Raw genomic sequence first — 23450 nt, 5'->3', positions numbered from 1 at the left:
AAATGCTGGAGACATTTCCTATCCCAAAATGTTACAAGAATTAATCAGACTGAAAATAAAGATGAATGACAGCACTGCTTGTTTTAAGGATTTCTTCATCTTGGGGATAATTTGAATTTTAACCCTGAATATACATGAAAAATGTTTTCTCATGCAAACACCTTTCTTTGCTTCCCACCCTATGTGTTTAAAACCCTGAGCAGCCCTTCCTGTGCTTCCATGAGTGGTAATCCATTGCTGTACATGGAAAAACCAATGAGTGTCTGCTGCTTCCTCAGGAAGATCCCACATGAGAACTGCTCCCATGGGTGAGGTCAGGAGCTCTGTCTACCTCAGTACTGCATTTCTGATGCCTAAGAAATTATTTGTTTTTAATGAAGCCTCCCCAGACTACTCTGCATCTTGTTATTTGTAACTGAGTGATTTGAGTCATACATTTCCAACAGTCCTCAATGAGATTTTTCTCTTTGCATTTGTACAATCCTTTTTGGATTCATTTAAACACTTGGCATGCACTGCTACTGTGACAAGGAGTGCTACAGTTTAACACCCAGGTGAAGGACTATCTGGCACCTCCTGAGGAAAAGATTTAGATGCTTAACTCAGGGCAGCAATGATTATGTTTAAGATAAATAGAGCCTATTACACTCATGCAGCTACACATTTGTCCTCTTCTCTCTGTGGGTAACAGAGCACAATGACATGAAGGATGAGATTCCCTTGTGGTGTCAAGGGAAGCTCTGCCTCCCTTGACACCACAATGATCCAGACCAATAATCCAACTGAAGTATTGATTCTAAACTGCACAGGAAGGCCAGAGTAGGTGAGGAGGACACCTATTTTATTTTTAGGGAGTCCTAAACACAGTCCTTATCACTCAAATCATACTCAGAATGCCAAGTACAGACAGGGCCAATTGCTGCCCCAGAAAATGTTGCCCATTTGCAATGGGTGTGAATAAAAAGAAAATATAAGAATAAAAAGAATGGGTGTGAATAAAAAGAAAATATAAAACATAATTGGAATTTTTAGACTCTAGAACAAGAGTTCTTTGACACATAAGGTACTGTATTTATCACATGGGACCTCTATGCTTTGCTCTATTACAGAAAGCAGAGAAAATGCAGCTGCTCATCAGGACAGTATGGCCAAGTAATGCCTGTCCCAAAAATTAATAGTCATGCATATGTCCAAGTATAGCAGAAGCAGGTTTCCCAAAATGAAGCTAAAAGTGAAACTGGTTTTTTAAACACAGCCAGAAGAAGAATTTACATTAATTCCTGGCCTTTAAATGTGTAGGCTGTCAAAAATCTGGCCTGATTCAACTATTGAAGAAATCCTCATTTTTGCCAATATTACACCCACACCCTACTTTAATGATACAACAAAGGTGCTACTGAGAATTTTCAACAAATCAACTCTGCTACTTTTACCTGATTCCCATCGATGGTATAACCATGTTTAAGGGCAAAGATCTTGGCCATTGATACAGCCATTGAAAATCCAACTATTGCAATTGCTACTGCATCCACAAATATTGCTGGGATTAGCTCAATGTCAGGAACTGCTGGTGCACGTAACCTTGGAGATGAAATTAAGATTTATAAATTAATATGGTAAGAACTATAAGCAAAAGACACAGTCTTAATAAGAATGTATCATCCCTACCCTTGAGGAATATTCCCAACAACATCCACTTTGTATGACTCATGCAGCTTCATTCCAGCTGAAACTCCTGTGCCAATAATGACCTAAAAATCCACAAACACATTTGTAAACATTATCTAAAAAGAGATAAAGCCACTTGAAGAGATATAAAGGTTGGCTGACTACGATTAATAAACACAAGGGGTTACATTTATTGTCAGTCAGTTTTCTATGAGTTAGGGGCTAAAAAAGCAGATAAAAAGGAGGAAGCATTGTGATTTTCCCTTCATCATGTACAACTCATCCTGATTTTATAGTTTTTTGTATAAAGTTAAATGGAACACGCTATGGTACGATATGAGTCACTCAAATTCCCTTTGCCTAAGCCAAGCCCAGGCAAATGAGTGTATTGGAAAAATCAAATGCAAGGACACTCCTGCCTGTGTGCACTGACTTATCTGCATGTGCATAGCCTGTTACCTGCAAAGAGAACTGATGCAACAGCAAAGAAAGGAACATTGTTTTGCTATTGCCTATCAAAAAACACCCTATTACATATCTCACTCATCTCTCATCAGCATCCCTTTTCTTTGTTCCTTCTATCTAGATTGTGCCCATACCTTCAATTATTTCCTTTCTTGACTCCATTATGTGCAGGTTTTATGAGACCTGTAGTAATCCGAGAACTCATTTTCAAATCAAATCATTTTAAAGGCAAAAGCTTGTCTGAGCTATAGGCTTTGTGTGTATTATGATAGTCTGTTTTACACAGGTATTTTAGAATAGTTGTTTGAAACAGAATCAGTGCTGCAGCCAGTTATCAATCTCAGAAAGAGAGAAAGGAAAAAGTATTAAGTCCTGATGGTTCTTGCTCTTCTTTCTGCTACTGCATTTCAAAAAGCAAGCAAGCCCTGCAGAACCTCTGCAGGCATCTCACAGGCATCTGTAAGCACCTTCCTTCAGGAAAGGGTTCAGAGCTCCAAGTGGGAAATGCCACTTCAGACACTCTGCATTATCTTGCAGGGAATCAGTCAGGAGCCCACACTCCTGGATAGAGAGGGTTTTATGTCTACCCATTGCTATAGGGAACTGGGGGTGTTTAATTTGTTTTTCAACTCTTCTTTGTGCCTTTATGCTCTCCATATGGGCATTCCAGTTCTTAATTTTAAGAGAATCCAAACCTTCAATTGGTTCAAGGCTCAAATGAATTATATTCAATGGAAGTTACTCTTGAGCTCAGATAGAAGATAGAACATGAGACAGTTTCTACAGCTTTAGAACAGCTATATAATTTAGCCATAGGATTTCCCAACTGGCTTACCACGATGATCTCCATAGGAATAGGAACTGGGAGCTTCTTCTGAAAGCGGAAATTGATCTCCTTGCCAATCAGCAACAGAACAATGCACGTTAATCCAACAATCATTGTAGCAATATTGGTGGTTGTTATATTTGAAAGCACGGCAACTATGCTCTGTAACACACCAGAAGCATCATAATTACTCTTAAGAAAATAGAATCTTCATGGAGATTTGCCACAGAAGAGCAAATTATACATTGCTTTTCAGCTGTGGTTTCATTGTAAATTTATAACCACGGTGAATGAAGGCCTCACCAAAATACCCATTGTTCCTACAAAACACAGAAGACTAGAGTATCTCAGTGAGAGAAATGCACTTGAATCATTTACAATATCAGTGTTCCTTAAAGGGGGCAAAAATGTGGAGAAAAAACTTTAATGGGGTAAAAAGCCTAAACTAAACCATGTCTCTTATCCTTAACATTTTCACACATATTCCTCAGTGGTAGCTACCTGAAAGTAATAAATGCAAACTCCTTCTAATACCTTCAAATATTCTTTGGCAAGTTACATTTACTTAGAGCTGCATAAACTATTCTAAAACAGTAAAGCTGTTGATAGAACCATGGAGGTTGCCATAACAATATGGTTAAATAACAGTGATCCTGCAATGCTGCTGAACTGGCCATTATTCCAAATACCTTTTAATTGAAAATGCTTTCTAAAAGGGTGTTAGGAAAAAAACCTGCTGGAATACACAAATTACTAGAGGGTAAATAATTGCCCATACTGATTATTCCTCCTTCTTCCACTGCATTAAAATAAATAAATAACCTCTGGAGAGGTCTTTGATATAAGGCAAAGATACTCTTTGTATCTTTGCAAAGAGATATGCAGATTGAAAATTGCTACAACTGTCAAGATGTTATACATTCAAGATGTCCAGGTAGTATGCATCTTGAATTTATAACTTCCCTTCTATTTGTTTGGCAATTAGTATGACTGGTTCCCAGTTTCATGAACTGAACAGCAAATTTTGAAATTAATCATTAATGCAGACTTGTTTGCCAAAGGTTTGTTTTATCTGCACAAACATACAAAAAGATTCCCACAAAGCATTTTCTGTAATCTACATGTAGATGAAATCCTGAAGCTTCACTATTGCTGAGCCACCAATCTGCTCAAAAGCTTAGGTTTTCACAGACATCTGAGATCTTCCCTTTTCTTCCACTTAAGAGTGGAAAGATTCTGAGAGTAACATTTCCTAGCTTTGCAGAACATGCCTGATTTACAGTGAAGCATTTCAGGAGCACATTTCCCTCCAAGGCACAAGAGATTTGCTTCAATGAACAATATTTCTTCATATTATGAAACTGCATTCAGCAGAATCCCAAAATCCGCCCATCTCAGATCGTGTGAATCTATCAAGTCACACTTGGGCTGCACTTTCAGATATTGATGTATTACAATGGCACTTAATGACCTGTGCTCAATACTGAAGTTTATTCTACTTAGTGCCAAATAATATTAAAAAACAGGAAGAAAAGCTTAGGAATTAGATCCAGCCACCACAGAATTTGCATGTTCAGTAAGTGCAGTTGCTCACATATACAACAGAGAGGGGCCCACTGTAGCGGCTGGTCTTGATGCCAAGGAGATACTTTAGCTGGGAAGTGAAGACATGGACTGCAGCTGCTGTGGTGAATCCTCGCACCAGAGGCTCCGTCAGGTAGATGGCCAGAAATCCAAACCGAAGGAAACCTAAACACAGCTAATGAAAAAGAGAAGAGTCAACCATGTGACTCCCACTATAGTCTGGGTATAGCACACATACAGCTCCCCTCTCCTTTCCTCAATGCCCAAGCCAGACAAACCTGAACTTGGCTTTTCTAAAGCCACAGGTCAGTAAGCTACCCTCAATGCACCCAATCTTCCATGCCACTGGCAGGTCCAGTGTGAGATATGGGTATGTATGTATGTATATATGTATGTATGTATGTATATATGTATGCATTGTTTGTATGAATTTATGGACAGAATAGAGAACGTCAGTTGAGTTTTTCTGATGGGATAGGAAAAAAATGAAAAGGGGGAAAATCCTGTTTTTTTTCAGTCCAGCTAAGATGCCAATAAAGCCCTGCCTCCAATGCATCCATCCCCAGTTCTGTGATGAGGCTGCCATAAAGCAGCCTGTGTCCCACACAGAGCAGTGCAGAAGCACAAGTCTGGTTACCAGGGACCCACTGTCACTCAGCATCCCCTGCAAGTCCAGCAGCAGCAGCTGCTCCTACAGCAAACTGTGAGCACATACCTGGATAAGTCCTGAAAGAAAGGCGAGAGCCACAGCTACCTGCACCCTCTTGGCATCCCTAGCACTGTAAAATTCAAGGATGGCTGTAGTATTAGTAGTATTAGAGTCTGGACAAAGCATTTCATCAGGCACTTCTCTCACAGCAACACTACCAACCATCATACTAACCACAGCAAAGGTACCTGAAATAAGAGGAGGAGGAAAACAATTGCTTAAAATCTTGGCAATTTTTTTTTTTATTTAGGAGTTGTTCTTCTTGAGATATGTAGAATTAAACTAAAATAAAAGTTTTCTACCTTAATAATGTATTTTTTAGTCCCCAAATCTGCTCCAGTACTCAGCACCATTAAAGCCAGTTAGATGGTGAACATACACCTCTGCAGTAGGTAAACACCATCATTTTTTTTCAATCTCAGTTTCTATTTTGCACTTTAAAGATTCATCCTAGCCACACCAATGAAATCATAGTTCAGGAGTTTGCAAGACACATTTTTAGATCTAATCTGATACAAGATGCTCTTCTACTGCCTCCTATGTAAAATGTATAAGCTAACAATAAAAAGTACTGCTTATGTTCCACACATTTGCATTTCTCCTATGCACCTAAATTTTAATTTATGGAAAACAGCTACACTTTCTACTTCTCTGATTTTATTTTTTACAGCTTTATTAAAAATACACACATACACATAGAGTTTCAGTTATATATACAGATATACCTATTGATATGTGCTTGGAGGTTCCAAAAAAAGTATACAGAAAAACAGGATAAAATGAAGAATATAGGCCAAATACTGGGGGAACAGCTGCCAGCAAAGCATAGGCTAAACCTAGAAAACAAGACACAAATATAAGTTAACAACAAAAATAAAACATCTGAAGCAAAGGGATTTAAGGGATTTAAGTCTACTACAACTGAACACACCTAATAGGAAACCTAGAGACTTGTCCCAAGTTTAAAAAATAGGAGATCTTTCAGTGAATAGTCTTTAAAATGTATAATACTCTAGGGCAGTGCCTAGAAACATGATGGGTTGAGTGAGGAAACCAAAGTCTAATTACAGGCACTGCAGGTGTACACTTTGTGTGTACACTTCTGCACCTGTTTTGCCTTTGTGGGTGCAAGCACTCCTTAATGGCCAACAAATGATTTTTGTTGCTTTTGTTTTCATCTGCAGAAGAATCTGGTTAGAAACACCCAAACTTTCATAACAAGTGGGACACATTTGACTTTTTCTTCCTTTTCCCATCAGACATGGTGTTCATGGCAACCCCTAACTGACTAAACACTTTCCTCCTCCCTCACCCCAGAATGACTGGGATAACATAACAGTTGATGTTTCCACATAAACATGCTTCAACATGTAAAATAAGCAGAGAACTTCTGACAATCTGTAAGGTCACAGAGCTTATACAGTCTGGTATCCTTCCCAAAAACAAAGTCCTTTTTGTCATTAAGCCCTGTACAGTCCCATGCAGTGGAATGCAATCCACATCATTCCTATTTGTAGTGGGGGCTGGCAAGCACAACTGTGGAGCTGTGGGGGGAACAGCTCGAAGGGACACCAGGGAAGAACATCTCCCACCCCCTGTGTGACTCAGGCTGTGCTTATCATGGGACCAGGCTCACAAGCAAGGGGTGTACATCATGTGATATGGCACACAACTGTCCCAAGCAGTTCCTGCCAAAACAACAGCTCTACATAGCTTGTGTTAATGAGAATTGACTCCAGAACAGAACAAATGGGCCTCAAGGAGAAAACACTGCATCCTGGCTTGGTCTGGTTCTGCACTCTCACAAGTGCAGGCTGGTAACACCTGTGGGTTAGTGCAAATTCCAAACAGAAGCAATGGTTCACCCGTCATGGACACCTAGTGATACTCAAAAACACCTCTCCCTAATAATTTAAATTGGGAGACAAAGCATCACATTACAAAAAAAAAAAAAAAGAGCTAAACCAAATGGATCTATGCCATCCAAGTGCTCTTGTGCAGTGTAGTAAGTCACAGGGCCTTGTTCTAGCCCTCAGCAATATCTGAGTCCTTACCAAAAATTCATATTCTCACCAGAAGTGGACTGATGGGATCATCGATTCTCTTGCTCAAATGAGCATTTCATTAAGTACTTGTGAAACTCCTCCCATGTATCTTCTCTCACCCAAGGGGTACCTCTCCTGACATCAGCAAACACCCTGTACTGTAACAGTCTGGCCTTTAATAGGATGATGAACTTAACAGTACAAGTAACCAGAACTGAAAATCAGTGTTCAAAACTGGGAGGGTGGGTCCATGTGAAGCTCCTGATCTGAATACCCTTTTATTCCCTTTCATTTGTACTGGCATTTTTAGAGACTTGTCAGTGCCAAGAAAATAAAGAGATGTTGACCTGATAGGAGGCCATGGCTTAAACACCGTGGTCATTGTAGTTCTGCCTGGAATGATTCCCAGGCTTCTTTGAACCCATGCTTGCTATAATTACTTCCATTCCAGAAAATTGAAAGTTCAACTTTTGTGTTTTTAGAAAGGGAAAGATTAGGAGCAGTTTAAGGGCATGTCTACAGGCGCCAAATGAATAATGTTTACTTTTAAAAAGAGTCACAAAATTAAGTACAAAGTTCACTGCTGACCACTTACATTTGAGTGTTCTTTCAGGTCATGACATAAATTATGTTTCAGAATACAACTGACAATGTTTGTGTCTAGTACATGACAGATATGCCTGAGAGTTAACCACATTAGCTATCAGTTTAAGATAAGTTTATGCTTCCATGTGTGGAAATAAAAATAACCTTAATCACAAAACTTAAACAAAACCAGGAAGATACAGAAATAAAGAAATTATCTGCAAAGCCTAAGCTAGGGTATTTAATTATTTTAACTGTTTACCACCCATTAAAATCTTGGATTTACAGATGACTTTTTCAGACCTGCCTCAGCCTAAAGTGGAACAAGTGAAGTGCAAATATGAAATAAATCAACACAGAAGTAAACTTATTTATGCTTAATTAAAACACCCTCTGGACAAGGCTCTGCACAAATCAGAGAATTTCCTTGACCCCAAGACATTGTGGAAAAATCTACTGAGACTGTGGCAGCTACTGTGAAGCTGCCATTCCCAGAGCAGTGGGCACCCCATAATGATATTGCTGTAGAAGTGCTGTTGCTTTCTAAACTCCTAACACTTCTGAAACTGCTAATAGTAAATGCTGGGCTAAACAAAAGATTCTACTGGTCCATTCACCAAGAGCTGGAATGGACACAGAATAGTGAACACCGGACTTCTCTGTCTTCCAGAACCTACTCCTGCTTCAGAACTGGGCTCCACTTAGGCTGACACTTCCAAGAATTTACTAGAAATTTCCACAGATTTTCAGTCTTGTTACAGATGATGCTTTTGATTTATTTCCACCACATAAATCGCTGCCTGCTACTATGGTTCCAGTGTGAACTGGTGACTTCTAGCCTTAGGGATCAGTCTTTGAATTCTTGCATGTTCTTCTCTGCTCAAATTTAGTTTGGTTACTTTGCCTCAGTTGCTCCCTGAAATATAATGTCTATATGTCTGCTACCCTCTGCAGGAAATAAGCCATGACTTTCAGGACAATGAGATCAGTAAATAATATGGTGCATTCAGGAAAAGTTTGGACACGCACTTAAACTGTGAAAGGTTGGTCTGCCACTGAGAGCTGTGGATACTGATTAGAGAGGGAGCTTCTTTCAGGGTTGGTGCATATCACTACTCGCAGTTTTAAGAGAATCATCATTCTGGGCTGCTCTGCAGAATCCATGTTGATCTCCACAGAGAGCCCTGAGATACACATCCTGTTCTCAGGAGCAGCTGTTTCAGGATGTCAAGAACTGCCATAAGGGCACACACAGGAAAAGTAAAGAAGAGATAATTAAATCCAGAGGTACACTCACCTTGAGGAAGCTGCATGACCCCAGTGCTAATACCTGAGATAATGTCTCCAAATAAGTATCTCCTCACTGGGTAATGAGGCAGCCATTTTAAAATTGGTAAGAAATTGTAAAGATGAGACTTGGCTTTCTTAGAAGTACAACTGGAATTACAAAGCAGAAAGAAAGTTAGACACTAGCAGGGGACAAACAGGCTGCAAAAATTGTCTTTCATCCCTATACAGGAAAACAGCTCCTTTACAGGCAGGCTCAGACTCCTGATGACAGTAATTTCTGGACATGCTTAAGCACAAACAACTATGCCTCCAGTTAATTTAGCTCTTAATCACGTGTTAGTGCTGTTGACAAACCTTACAGAACTAGAGAAGAGAACAAAACTGGAGCACAAAACTCAATGTGCATAGACTGGAACAGTTTTACTTCCCACTGGAGGTCACTCATGTGGTTTTCACTCATCAGAATACACTGCAGTGCTTTTTCCCATTTACTATTTGTGTGCTGTATACTTTTTTGATCATAATATTGTATATTTCTAATCTTTAAACATGGCAAATCTAATAATTTAACCAGTACTTATTACTATCCCTACCAGTGCTGACAGATCCACTTTCAGGCTATTTGAGAGCATAACCCCTCCTCACCCAGAAAGGAAAGGCACTGAAGCCAGCAGCACTGACCCCTGGGACTCTCCCCAGATCTATTAACCTTTTGAAACCCTGACTCATGACAAATGAATAGAGCCAGGAAATACATATCTCTACCCAGAAATGCCTTGCATCATACCTTGATTGTACTGTGGTAAGTTTAATCTTGGCTAAAAATATAACACAGGGATTGTATGAGTGCTTTTCTGTGTAGGGGAATTGCAAGAGAATTGCATGGATTTGTTAGCATTTCTGAATTGCACAGTGAAGAAGCTTGTTGCTAAAAGTGAGAGTCATCCACACTTCTCCGTGGTTAGGTAGACTGTATCACAAAAAGGAGGATCCACTTTCTTTTAATTCAGAGTTTTCTGAGGTAGAATTAAATGTCTTTACCATTGAAGTCATTCCATAAACCAAAGCTAATTTCCAAATGTCAAATCATGTAAACAGGAATATTTTATAGAAAAGCAATTCTGTTGTCCTGCAGAACAAGGTTTGAGAAAGAAATGGAAAAAAACTCTGCAAAGGAAGCATGGATAAATATAAAGCTAATGAGACCTTAAATCCCCTGGTACCATGGAGCAAGAGAACCACAGTTAAAGACATTTCACATCTAACCAGATGATACTTATATTCCAAGGCAGTTAATTAAAAGCTAGAGAATGCCTTTAGTAAGTTCTTATTAGACCAATATTTAGATTTCTACACAGCTATCACACATCTCCATTCTTCTGTGAAAGGATCATGTGAAGCACAAATTTGGCTATAAGTATTTCCACATAAGGACAGATATTTTCTGGGTCTTATGAATTCATGTCACGTGATCTGACTAATACTTCACATTCCCATGCTACGTATTTTCCTTTTGCACTTTGATGAAGGCAATTCAACTAATTTATCCAACATTTTCTAATATAGTTCTACATTAACATTAAAAGCACATAGACAGCTTCTTCCCAGTCTTGCTGAATGGTCAAAGTAGAATTAGTGGTTTTATCTTTTAGGTTTCTTTGAAGAGATTACCGGCTAAGTGCATGAATCAATTAAGAATTATAATATTTCTAACCAATAAAACAAAGATAAAAACAAAAACCCTACCGACAAGAGTGTGCAATCCTCTGCCCTAAAGTCTGACGGGTTCTCTGTCGCCTGTGCAGCTGTCCTTGCAGGAGCTCCTGGTTGTATATTGGTCTCTGCACACAATACATCTGGGTTTGCTCAAGATCCACTTCTTGTTCTTGAGCATGTTCCATAGTTGATCTCACAGACCAGCAGTGAAGGAGGAACAGTTCCACGGTCTCCACCAAAAAACCTGGTTGCAGACAAAATAAGTTTGGTTTCCTTTTTAACCTCGGATTTGGCATTTCCTTTCAAATAATGTATTTTAACAAGCTAGAGGCAAGAACTGTGATTGCAGTCTAATTAAATAGTCTGTAACAGCAGGAGGAAAAAAAATCACACTCAAGTCTTTAGTATATGAAAGCTATTAATTTATGCTTCTCTTGTATAATGAAAGCTTTTACATTATTTTCTTTGTAAATAAGAGATGAAACTAACCTGGAAGGTTGTATTCATGTTTATCTGGATTTTCCCTCAGTCTTTAAAGAATATACCACTGTAGGAGGGAGATTCCTTTATTGCTGAGTTACTTCCTGCTTAGTCACAAACTGGCATGTCCATTTTCAAAAGACAGAACTCTGACTTCAACACTGAGAAACCCACTTCTTTCTTCCAGATTGTCAGTTGCTTCCTGCATCCATCCATCTGCCTTCCTCTCTATTTCAGAAGTCTCTTTTTCCAAACAGCATCTCAAGGATACACAATTCACTACTTTCAAACAGTTATTATTTCAATGGATGTGCCACTTACTGCTATTCTCAATCTGCACTGACTGAAACAGGAATCGGGAGATGTGCCCAGTTTTAAAACTAGGCAGAAGGTTTGTAAAGATCTATTTGTCTGCCTGATTCAGTGCCACAAACATCTTAACATGTTTAAAAGACACTCTGCTAATTCCATTGCCCCACGTTTGCTGCTTTCAGAAATCCTGGGCAAGCAACTCACTCCCAGTTCTGAGCAAAGTGACAGGACTGCTATGCTGTTATGCTGGCTAGTGCCACATTCGATGACAGAACGTGAGTGCAGCGGGAAACAGAGCCATCGTTGTGAACAAGGCCTTGGGCTCAGGTCCAGCAAGTCACTTAAGCATGTGTTTGCCTTCAACCAAGGCTGCTAACCCAGGGGTGCTCTGCTTTTAGCTGTACATCAATACTTTTCTGGGAAAGGGTTACCACGCAGAAATTAAACAAATTGCTACCTAAGCACTCAGACAAAGCCAACCATGATTGGTCCAACATTCCGATTCAGCAAATACAGTCAGACCATCAGCAAAATATCAATATTGCTATCTATGTCTTCACTCTGATCAAAGTTCTGGAATTTTCCACTCAGGTCTTGGTAATCTCTCCTAGAACTGACACAGCCTAGCATCTCCAGTTCTCAGTATTTCATAAGCAATATTTCCCCTATGCTGTCAGCCACAAAAGGATATTTTTACTAAAATTGTAATTTTTCATTTACTGCACACTCTAGATTGACTCCAGCTTTATTGTATGAAATAAAGGCAATCCTTCTTGAGCATGGAGGTTGTAATCTGTGATCCTCAGAAGTCCCCTCAAGCCTCAACCATTCTGGGATTCCATAATGGTCCCTTATGTCATTATTCACATAGAATCTATCTTCTCTAGTAATTAATTGAGGTGTTCTGGCAACATTGGCCTTATCTACAAATTAAGAAGCAATTTTAATCAGTCCTAAACAGAAAATACACTCAAATCAGAACAAAAACTGCAACTGCATGCAAAAGAAAAAGACCAAATCAGTTCAACGACTTGGTTTTGGCCAAACTTCACCAATAAAATGAGAATGCAATATCAATACATTTTTAGCCACAGTTTTAAAAACACACACCCTGCCTTCTTTCTGCTACAAAGGACAGCAACACAAGACAGTGCCCTGCTAACCCCAAACAATTCAGGTCCTGAATTTCCACCTTTGACTTTGTTCAGCTTCAAGTAGATTGGTTAATATATAGAAGAGCCACATGAGATTGTAGCATAAATCTAGACCTGGAGAGATCTGGAGGTCTCCAATTCTGTACACAAGCTCAAACTCTTCCAGGTACTATGAGCATATAAAGAACAATAAAAGTTCCATCCTGCCTCTGTTTTTCATGGTAACATAAATTAAACAAATGCTGTATTTGACTAACTGAACAAGGCCCAACTCTAAATCAGTTATTCAAATCATGGCAAGAGTCTGTTTGGAATACTACCAGAGGTCACAACCCAAGTCTCACCATCACTCAATCTGAAGGTTTTTAAACTGCAGATCGAATGTTTCTGATTCTGTTAGAATAAGGAAGTTACACTGCACTGAATCATGAGAACCAGCTAAAACAAAAGTAACTTGAGGGAGGATATGACAGGATCTTGTCTTTACCTTCACAGTGGACACAGGAACATGGAAAACAAATCACATGTCGTTAAAAGAGATCCTATATCTACCTAAAACTACTGCTGGATATATCACACTCTTTCTTTTCCATGTCATTTCACAGCCCTGCATAAGCATGTTCCTTGATGGCAACCTAAAATGCTATGCTGTAGATAGTACAGCAACAATTAAAGTCTTCAGTATCATCCCTCTCTTTTCCAAAAGTACACAGAGAGCAAGACTGAGATGTTTGTTTTTATGAGAGATGATACACATTGTCTATTGAGTAGCAAAATAGTAACATTTCATGACTGGTTCCAATGTCTCTCCATGTGTTTGCTGCATGACAAACTGCCACCACAGTTATCCAAGGCCCAGAAACTGAGTCTTGCCCTTCATTCTCACAATGCTTGAAAAAAAGCAAAAGCAAGGTACTGCCATTTTCATGGAAAGAAAGCTTACTGCTATGACTTCTGAAAACTCACAGACCTTTATCCAGAGGAGGAGAAAGGTAATGGTGGATAGTGGAATACTGCTCTCCAACCTTTGAACTTCATGGCAAGAATAAAGTTAAAAAGCTGTAAGAAACACTGTCATTAATCTTATCAGCCAGATAAGAGCTGAGTTGAAATAGGTAAAACCTGTATGCAGAAGACTTAAGAGTTGGCAACTCTTTATCTGACTGATAAAGGCCTGTCTTATATCTTTCCTGCTATTATCAAATTGAAGGTGTTAAAGAAAAAAAATAAGTGAGGCAAACATGAACTTATAACACTATCAGTAATAAATTAGCACTTTCTCTTCCCAATCTTAGCTGATAAAGGAGGTCTGTCAAGCCATCTGCACCGATTCTTGTAGAGGACAATAATTTTTGATCCAAATCACGTGAATCAAAGTGCAACCATAAAATTTATAGGAACAGAGATTTGGCTGCTGTTCCTTGGATTCAAAATACAACTATGGGGAGAAAAAAGAAAGAAGTTGGAGACATTAAGAACAGTGTACCATGTGACCCTTGCAGCTTTAACAGGCACTTTTTCTCCTAACGTGTATCTAACCTGAATGTGTCTGAACTACCTAAGGAAATGGGGGAGTCAGCAGCAAATCCATTGTCCTGCCTGTTTTACAAGGGCAAAACCCCTTTCTTTTGGAAGCACAAATTGCTTTAAGTTGCAGAAAAGCACAGGTGGACAGTACTAGTACTGTGTTACAGTATGTCCTCTGCTAGAGACTTCAAGTTTGATCATGAGCTAAGTCTATGAAATATTTTGTGTCTTCAAGCTTACAAATGCCGGTGACAGCCATCAGCCAAAGGGCTGGTGGAAATACTGCCACTCTATGTAAAACATATTCTTTCAAATGTACCCTGAAAAACACAGTTACTGCAAGGTCTGCTCCTACTCTCTGAAGAGGAAAGATAAAAAACCAGGTGATTTTAGGAACCACATAATGGCTCATTTCTCTTTTCTCTCTGGCCTCATTCCCCAGTGCCCTTCCACTTTTCACCCTCAGTGACAAGTACAAAGTTGTTTTTCAAATAAGCACAAAGGTGTGGGTCATATGACTGGGTGGGGTCATAAGGAAAGTGTTCTCCTGATTTTATTGGACTGTTCTCATAATTCTCTTTCCTCCTCCACTCCTCCCATTAAATCCACTAACAAGTACATTTTTTAAACCTGAAGCCTTTATGCAAAATTTCGTAAATTTAGAGGTAATTTGTGAAACAAACAAAATTTTCCTTGTGTAGGTCCTAATCTAAGAAATGCACTCCAGGAGTGAACCTTTGGGAAAAAATAAATCAAGACCTTAAATTTCTATGCAGCTTTTAGACAGGTAAAATGTCCACTCTAATCATTAGAAAGGTGAGATGATTACATAAACTGTGTTTGGTTGTGTGATAAAAGCTTCTCCACACACCTCTAATGTTACTCAGAACAACAGCAGGATGGAAAACCTGGATAACACCCTGGTGAGCTACTGCCAGGGCCACCATATGAGCCATCAGCCTATCAAAAGCTCATCACCACCAGTCCAGAGTGTACACAAGGGTCACCTATGGGACCCTAGAAGTCCCTGCCAGCTCTGGGTGTGAAAAGCATCTGCCCATCTCTAAGAGTAAGAGCACTCAGGGGCAGCAAAAGGGGTTTTGGGAAGTCCTGGCCAGCCACACATGTGCACATGGGATGGTTGTACCAACAGCTGGAGTGGGGCTATGACCCTGGGGCTCACATGTCCAGCTTAGCTGGGGAAATTGGGATGAAGGAGCTACTAGGCAGACTGTGATGAGCCTGTGTGCTGGAGGGATCCACCCTGCAGATGTGTGATGCATCTCTACATGTGTACATACACTCTCAGTACTGGACCTCCATCCTGTTAGCTAGAGAGCAGAGGGGATGAAGCTGTTGCCTCTCTGATATGCATGACTTGCCATGTACAGATGTAAGTACATTGTGTATGTGTGTGCTTATGGGAAACACATCTTCAGCCTTGGTACTGGCTGGATCTGGGGATATGGAGCAGCAGCCCCATCTTCCTCAGGCTGTTGAATCCAGTATGATACATTTTCCTCTAATGAATCTATCTTAGCCACTGTAAACAGCATAATAATAACATTGAGCATAAAGATCCTTCTCTCAAAGTGGTAACAAATAAGATATATATCTATTTTAAAATAAGATGATTACGTAACTGGTAAGAGGTAATTTATATTTCATGCTCCCTGCCAAAAAATACTTCAGGCCCCAAAGTTTACTGCATGGACTAATGAATTCATTAGTGTCTTAGGCCTATCTCTTATCAACCAGCAATCTTGTATTTGTTTTCATCAACAGAATGTTTTAGGACCTGTTATAACGATTGAGCTGTATAATCCATTTCACATAAGACAAACAGCTGGAGCACTTTGAGCAGCAGAACACTGGTCTCCTTCCCCCTGAGACATAGATAAGAGATGGCTTCTGTTTCCAGTGTAAACACATTGATGACCATGAGAACCCACAGCAATATGATCGTTCTTATTTCTGCTTTTTGCACCTTCAGTGACCTTGGATCCTCATCTGCCATCCTCCTTCCCTTTGCCAAAAGCAGGTGCTAGTGACAGTGGAATCAGTAAGTTAATCAGAATGGTAGCATGGCTGATGACCCCTTTATTATGCTTTGTTAAGCCAACTGATAAGGACATCCACCACTTCAGAGACAGGTAATCATTAGCCAGCTTCATCTCCAGAGAAAATCCACTGCCAAAAACTTTGGTGGAGCAGTTTTCTTCATAAAGCTCCAGCTGGTCAGAGGAGATAACATAAATCAAGATCATGAATACACACCAAGCTAAGCCAGAATAGCTTCTTTACTTCTTGTGATCTCAGTGCACCAATGACCTCCAGCAACTGGTTCATTTTTTTCAGGCAAAGTGGAACATGCAGACAGTAAACAAATGTCTGTGCAGAAAGAAATTACTTCACTCTGTGCTACAGTTCCTTCTACAGAAAAGCCACCAAAAGAATTCTCCCCTATCTGCTTCATCAACTCTTTACACAGATCACTACCCTCTCAAGTGCTGCATCAAGTTAAAAATAAACAATGAAAAATAGAAGGCTGTTATTTATAACAAAATCATTTCAGTCATCATGTTTACAGTGCAAACCTCTCAAGTCAGAGAAAGGATAGTAAAACAGCGTGGTCAGAGGAAGAAATGACTGGGGTGCAGAGAGGGAAGAAGAGAGGGTTTAGAATGGGATTAAAATTTATATTCCAGTTGCACTGCTGAAAACATGGCATAAAGTAACTATCATTAGTTGAGTAACATGAGGTTTTGAAAAGTCTCCAAGGATCCTCTACAAGGCAGTCTTTCTAACATGTTCTGAAAGGATCTGCTCCTCTGTAAAACAGGCTACAGCCACTGCCATGCTGGAAGAAATTCCTGGAGAACTGATGCTTCTGAAAGGCAACACAGAACTTCAGCACAGGGCAGTCACTCCTTGGGAAAGCAGCACGACTAACTATTTCTCAAAGCTGCAACTCTTCTCCAGATAGTTCTGAGAACTTCCCTATCCATGTTAGGATCTGCAAACATTTCATTCTTGGAAGCTACTTCATAACACACATTTTCTGTGGTTTTTTTCTGCACTACGTATGAAACTGAATACCACATTAGCAGTAAGCAGAACATGACATATGATAGATCCTGTCCCCATTTATGCAACTGTTGCTTGGTTAAGATGTTATCTAAACAATAGCATTCTCCTGTCTCTTATGTACTTGAGTGTTGCTTCATGATCTGAAGGTGAATGCCAGACAGTGGGAATAACCTTCCTCAATATTTTGATGCCAAGATTACTCCTAAAGGCCATGAGTGCACAGCAAACACAGGCCAACACTGCTTTTGCTTGAAATATTTTAAAATGCACTGTAAGCAAAGAACATGTAGAGAAATTTCTCAAAGTACTAGTACATATATATATATATATATATATATATATATATACATATATTTCTTCTGTGGCAAATGAAATTTTAATGTGAGACAGCCCCATGTCTGTTCTTAACTGCACAAACAAAAAGATCAGCCCTCATGGAGCTGAACTTGTCTCCAAATGACCCTCTAAGTGTATGTGGCAGAACAACCCTGCATGGACAGATCCCTGCAACAGCTACACTAGAACAGGGTGTCTTGATGAAAGAACTCAAAGAGCAAGAAGGGTATCTGGGCTGAGGATCATCAAATGAAATGAAGAAAGGTTCACTGAGTAATTTTCTGATGATTTCTTCTTGCAAGAACCTTTCCTTCCTTCTCAGGGACACATATGCAAAAGAAACAAATGTCACCTGAAAACAGGAAAAAAATCAGACTCACTACAACTGCAGCTAGTTAGACTCAGGTCACCTGTTCAGCTATATGGACTTAAATGAAGCACCAAAAAGAGATCATATATATTGATTTTAAGCATGAAACTGGCAAAGAAATAAAACTGGAATCATATAATACGGAACTGAAAACAAGCAAACAAGTACAGTGCAAAATTTCAAAAAGAAAAATGCAATCAACTAAAGACAGTAGATAATGAAACAGTAAACCTGAAAGAAATTGTAAGGGCTTAGAAAACAATGTTATGTCAAAACTCTGAAGCTGGGGCAGGATCCTGGTAAAGCAGGATATGCAGGATTAGATGCTGAAGTGGTAAATGAATTCAGGTATAGATTTCTCTGGGAAAGGACTTGAACCATGTTATGCTATAAAGTTAAGGTAGCAGCAGCAAAAGTTCTGTATTTAGAGAAGACATTACAGTTGCCTGTATGTATCTGTGATAGATCTGCAGTGTTGTTCCTTATGTGACTCTTCAGATTTGCCTGAGGTTAGCAGAGCTCTTTGAGAACAGGAACAGGCAGTTCCCTGTGGGCACCTCTGAGCAGCAATCCAAGTTTTGTCCTGCATGGGGTATAGCTTTTTAAATTCTATTTCATGAAAACCAGGTAGAAATTTTGTAATCCTTAATCAGTTCAATCCTTAACTGAGCTTAATTGATCTGTCCCTGCTAGACTGAACTTCAACAAGGATGTTTCAAACAACAGACTCAGCAATCTTTGATTTAGATTGGAAAATGATGTCTGTGACTTAGGATCACAGAATGGTGGAAGGGGCCTTCAAGACCACCTAGTTCCAAACCCCTGCAACGGGTAGGGACATCTTCCATAGACCAGGTTGCTCAAAAAGCCCCACCCAGCATGGGATGAGAGGTTTTCTGAGGAGTTCTGAAATCTCAGCCTTGCTTCAGAACCTAATTTCCATAAAATAAATTAAAAGGAGCAATTTGATCTAACCCAGCCTATGTGTCAGAATCTCAGATTTTCAATTAACAGATTAAAATCTATTAATTAGCTAACCCACACCCTCCCCAATAACCACAACAATATAAGAACACAAACCGAATTGGGTGTGCAAAATGGTAAGCAACAGTCAAAGCAGAGCAGTAAAACTTGATCCCCTGCCTGTGCAAAACCAGTAAGTTTTCAAAGGAGGCTGGAGAAAAAAGGATTCTACCCAAGCAGTAAAAATACAGACTGTAAAAGACCTCCCAGGAAGGCAATCACACATATTGTTTGTCACATGGAAGGTTTTTCCAGCTTGCTACTGCACAAAATAAAATAAATAGTTAATGCAACATTTTGAGAAGAGTAGTCCAAGTTCCTGCATAGGCCAGTGGGTCATATATGTACTCTTATAATCATAAATAAAAATCTAAATCCTATTAATGCAACTGATTTGCAAAACTCACTCAACTGCCTGCACAAATTTACAGCCATATCTTCAAAGCCATGGAAATACTTGACATTGCCTGTTTGTGTATAGATTTCCCATTACCTGGGCACATGGTAAATAACAACAAGATCTGCACTTTGCTGCTGTTTGTACTTCTAAAGAGCAAAAAGCTTTAGATAGATAACTGGTTATAAAATAACAGCAATGGCAGGTCTTGTAGCCATGTGAAGAATTATTATCAGGAAAGACTATCAAGAAATACTGTCTAGCAAGACAACATTCTGCTGACTAACAGTTCCAGGGAAAGAAACATCTGAATAATGATGGTGTTTAATTCATTAAAAATAACTGGGAAATCAATAGGCTAATTAGTGCTTGAGAATTTTAGATTCAGCGTGGTTTTCTTGGGCTAAAAGTTACAGGCTATGAAACAATCCAATAGAAAAAAAAAACCAGAAAAGAAAGCTTTAGAAAACCAGATCTTACAGAAAAATGCATTAGCAATAAAATAGAAGAAAAAATAGCAGTGAGCAGTTCACTGGGCAGAGACCAGGAGAGGCAGAGGAGCTCAAAGGACTGTGCTTTTCTAGGCAGCTCAGTGGATACACAAAAGTCTTGGTTACATTTACAGAGGCTACAGCTGCAATTCAAATTAGTGGTAGTTCAAGATAATACTGGTCTGTCTCTACTATAACAGTCAAAGCAGATAAACATACATTCAGCTCTTCTTTCTTAAGTTATTAGCAAAAGAGCAACAGTGTGACAGCCATGTGCTAAATCTGTGCCTGTTTTCCATTATTTTAGCATCACACTAATATAATAATAACAACATCTTTCCATGTGGTTTTGGAATATTTAAGTTCTAAAAACATTGAATTTTTGGGGACAGATTATTATAAGCATGAAAAACTGTGTGCTGAAGATATGATCTGAACCACAGTAATGGACTAGAAATTCCAAACAAAAGGCAAGATGCAAAGGCTGTTCAGTGCTCCAAGTTGTAAGATCTGATGGCTGAATCCAACAGAGCATTTTAGTAAGTATTCAGCTTAGAAAATAAGCTGAGTTTATGCCAGAGGCTAAAAATATGACAATTTCCTAGGCCTTTCACCTAGATTGCTCAATTATCTGTACTTTTTAAAATTATATCAGCCTTTAGGCAAACTGTTACCCTGCACACAGAGTTTATACAGTATGAACAATAAAAGCATATCAGCTCTGGACACAATACTGAGAGGAAATAAAGCTCAGTTTCGTTTAGAACCCAAGCAGCAGCAGGCTTGTTTCTTACTGGACCTAGAGCTTTGCTTCACTGAAATCTGATTCTGAATATAACTCAATATTTCCCCAACTCCCCCCATAAATATACCTCTAAATGCAATGAAGCTTTTAGAATGAGACTGATGAGTTAAATACCCTCAAGATTACAAGGGAGTAAATGCTATTGCAAATTAATATGCTTTATCAGCTACCAACAGCAGCTCTGCATGTGTGAAACTCCATTCTCTTCCTATACCTTTCCCACACTACATTTCAGAGATGTTTCACAATACAGTGCAAGACTATTAACAAAACATTTCAGTCTGGAAATACTGCTAAATGCAGAACTGAAACATCTGTCGTGTCTTAGGAAGGCTTAGGACTGTCAGAAACCAAGTGTTTCAAAGTGTGATAACTGTCCCTTGAGGGAGGCAAGAGGTGATCCCCACAGATCAGTGCAAGCCACCTGCATGTGCTTGCTTCTGAAACAGCAAATAACCTTAGTTTTTCTATTTCTACAGCAGCAGTAAAGTAGCATCCTACTCATGAAACTTCAGTAATATAAATCAAGACACCTGTTAACCCAAAATACCTGTTACTGCACTTTTAGTAAGAGACATTTTAAAAGTTTGCTTGCAGATTTTAGTCTTCGTTTGGGAAAACTTCAGCCAAAATATTCTGTGCCCAGACCCTTGTTGTCAGTCATTGACACTAAACCCAATGCTGTATAACTGTATTACTGTGACAGATATGAAGAATTATGAATGTATATTCTGCTGATTCATCACCACAAATAATGGCAGCAATTGAATCTTTTTTTTCTTTTCTTACTACTGGACTATCCCTAAATGCCTGCTGCAACAGCCACTTGGGTCCTCTGAAATTTCGAAGCATCCCAAAAACAGCTTTCAACCATATTTCAATCTTCAGACAACCAGAAATTTTGCAATAGCAGCATGGGCAAGAGCACAGCAAATTTAAGCTTACTTACTTTTCTGGCTGGCTTCTCCTAGTTGCTTTCACTGATCCCTTGTAAGGAGTTCAAAATGTTCCCACAGTTCGTGAAGCTGAAAAATACTGACATAGGAAAGGCAAATTTCTCTTCTTTGCCTGAAAAGTGGAAGGGCATGAAGGGGTTGGGGGGGGGAGGGAATAGTTTAATCAGGGTTTTGGAAAGGTTTTGAAGGTCTTTGGGTTAAAGCTAGTACTCAAGCGCAGAACAGGTAGTTTCTGTTGTTACAAGAATTCTTGGGAGAGCCGCTCCGACCTAAACTGACAGCCCGCAGCTTACAGTCGGAGGGGTGCAGGCGCCACACGAGGAAATGACTGATCTCTCACCCTCCCTCCGGCTTCCCCCTGGGTGCTGAGCGTGTTTTACAGCACCGAGCAGCGCGGGTGCCGCCGCTGCCCGGGAGCCCCTGGGCGCTGCCTCGGCCAGGGCTCTGCCCCCGGACCGCGGCTGCCGCTCGCGGGGCTCTGGCCGCTCCGCCGGGCGAAGGGAGCGAGGACGATACGGAGCGATACCCCCAGGCTCCCTCCGGCCCGAGGTGACCGAGCGGGAGCCACAGGCGTGGGGACAGCCCGACCCCAACCGCCGCTCTTCGCGGCGAGGCTCGCTCCCCTCACGGGAGATCCGCTCTAGGGGAGAGACCCCCTCCGCCACTGACCCCGCGCTCACCCGCTCACCCCCGCCCGGCCGGCCGCGCTCCGCTCACCGCCCTCCGCCTTCCTCCAGCCCGGCAGCGGCCGCCGCCGCTCGCTCCAAGGTGAGGAGCCCAGGGGCACGGGCGGCCACCAGCCCCTGCCGGCTCCCGCCCCCTCCCGCCCCGCGGCCGCGGGCGCGCCTGGGACTCGTAGTCCCCCCGCAGCCCCGGCCGGGCGCGTCCCCGCCGCGGCCTACGAGTCCCAGGATGCCGCGGGGCCGTGCGCGCTCCCAGCGGCGCGGCCTGCGGGGGCCCTGCCCCGGCCGCGCTCCCTCGCTCGGAGGGGTTAACGGAGCCCCGGAACCCTGCGCTGAGCAGGGCTGGAAGAGTCCTTCGACATCACCGAGTCCTTTAACATCACCAGTGCAACCATCAACCCAGCCCTGCCCCCGTAACCCCGAAAGCACATCACCCAGCGCCGGATCCTGAGGGCTCTTGAACCCCTCCAGGGATGGTGACTCCACTTCCCTGGGCCATCTATTCCTGTGTCTGACCAGCCGAACTGCTCAAATTTTCCCCAAATATCTATCTCGGTGTGGTTTTTCATTTCTTCAGGGGCGCAAAGAATACATACGTTTGAATTTCATTGTGATTATGCAGGAATTAGTAGTGAAATGCCTTCACAGATCTCATCTCTTGAGTCCTTGGTTTATCATGTTTTCTGTCATAATGATAGCTCTCTCTTGCCCAAGACAAAAATGTTTTCCCACTTCCCAGATTTGGGTTTGTACACAGAGTTTGTAGAAGTTTTTTTTTTTTCCAACTTGGAACCTCTTATGCATTAGGGGCATGAAAAAATGTGTGAAACTGATGTCTACAGGACAGTATCTAAAAATCTTTAAATGATTCCTTTACATGGTAGCTCTTGTAAAAATGTAAGAGTAACTTAAATAAAATTTAAATTCATTCAAGCTGA

The 23450-nt window shown here is 40.6% G+C and overlaps 1 protein-coding gene across 5 annotated transcripts in view; it reads right to left on the bottom strand.

The window, feature by feature from the left end:
- SLC26A5 (solute carrier family 26 member 5) overlaps positions 1–22955 on the bottom strand; it is a 39648-nt gene extending 16693 nt beyond the window's left edge. For 2 of the 5 annotated variants that reach the window (XR_011678699.1, XM_071423962.1), the window contains exons 1-10: positions 22547–22955; positions 21823–21908; positions 10919–11132; positions 9180–9319; positions 5978–6088; positions 5259–5440; positions 4554–4718; positions 2969–3121; positions 1669–1751; positions 1434–1581 (exon numbers count right to left, since the gene is read on the bottom strand). Coding sequence is in view for 4 of the 5 variants with exons in the window: in XM_071423962.1 (XP_071280063.1) it covers positions 1434–1581; positions 1669–1751; positions 2969–3121; positions 4554–4718; positions 5259–5440; positions 5978–6088; positions 9180–9319; positions 10919–11073 (1137 nt within the window). In the remaining variant the exon portion in view is untranslated. Of the gene's footprint in view, positions 1–1433; positions 1582–1668; positions 1752–2968; positions 3122–4553; positions 4719–5258; positions 5441–5977; positions 6089–9179; positions 9320–10918; positions 11133–21822; positions 21942–22509 lie in introns of all 5 variants that reach the window. The other 3 variants (XM_071423963.1, XM_071423964.1, XM_071423965.1) reach the window with 3 other exon arrangements.
- Positions 22956–23450: the final 495 nt, after the last annotated feature.

The sequence above is a fragment of the Agelaius tricolor genome, unplaced genomic scaffold (assembly GCF_023055355.1).
Source record: "Agelaius tricolor isolate 1412-34295 unplaced genomic scaffold, bAgeTri1.0.p SCAF_3, whole genome shotgun sequence".
Classification (NCBI taxonomy): domain Eukaryota; kingdom Metazoa; phylum Chordata; class Aves; order Passeriformes; family Icteridae; genus Agelaius; species Agelaius tricolor.
The sequence above is the reverse complement of the archived record's forward strand: the minus strand, read 5'-3'. Positions and strand labels throughout refer to the sequence as shown.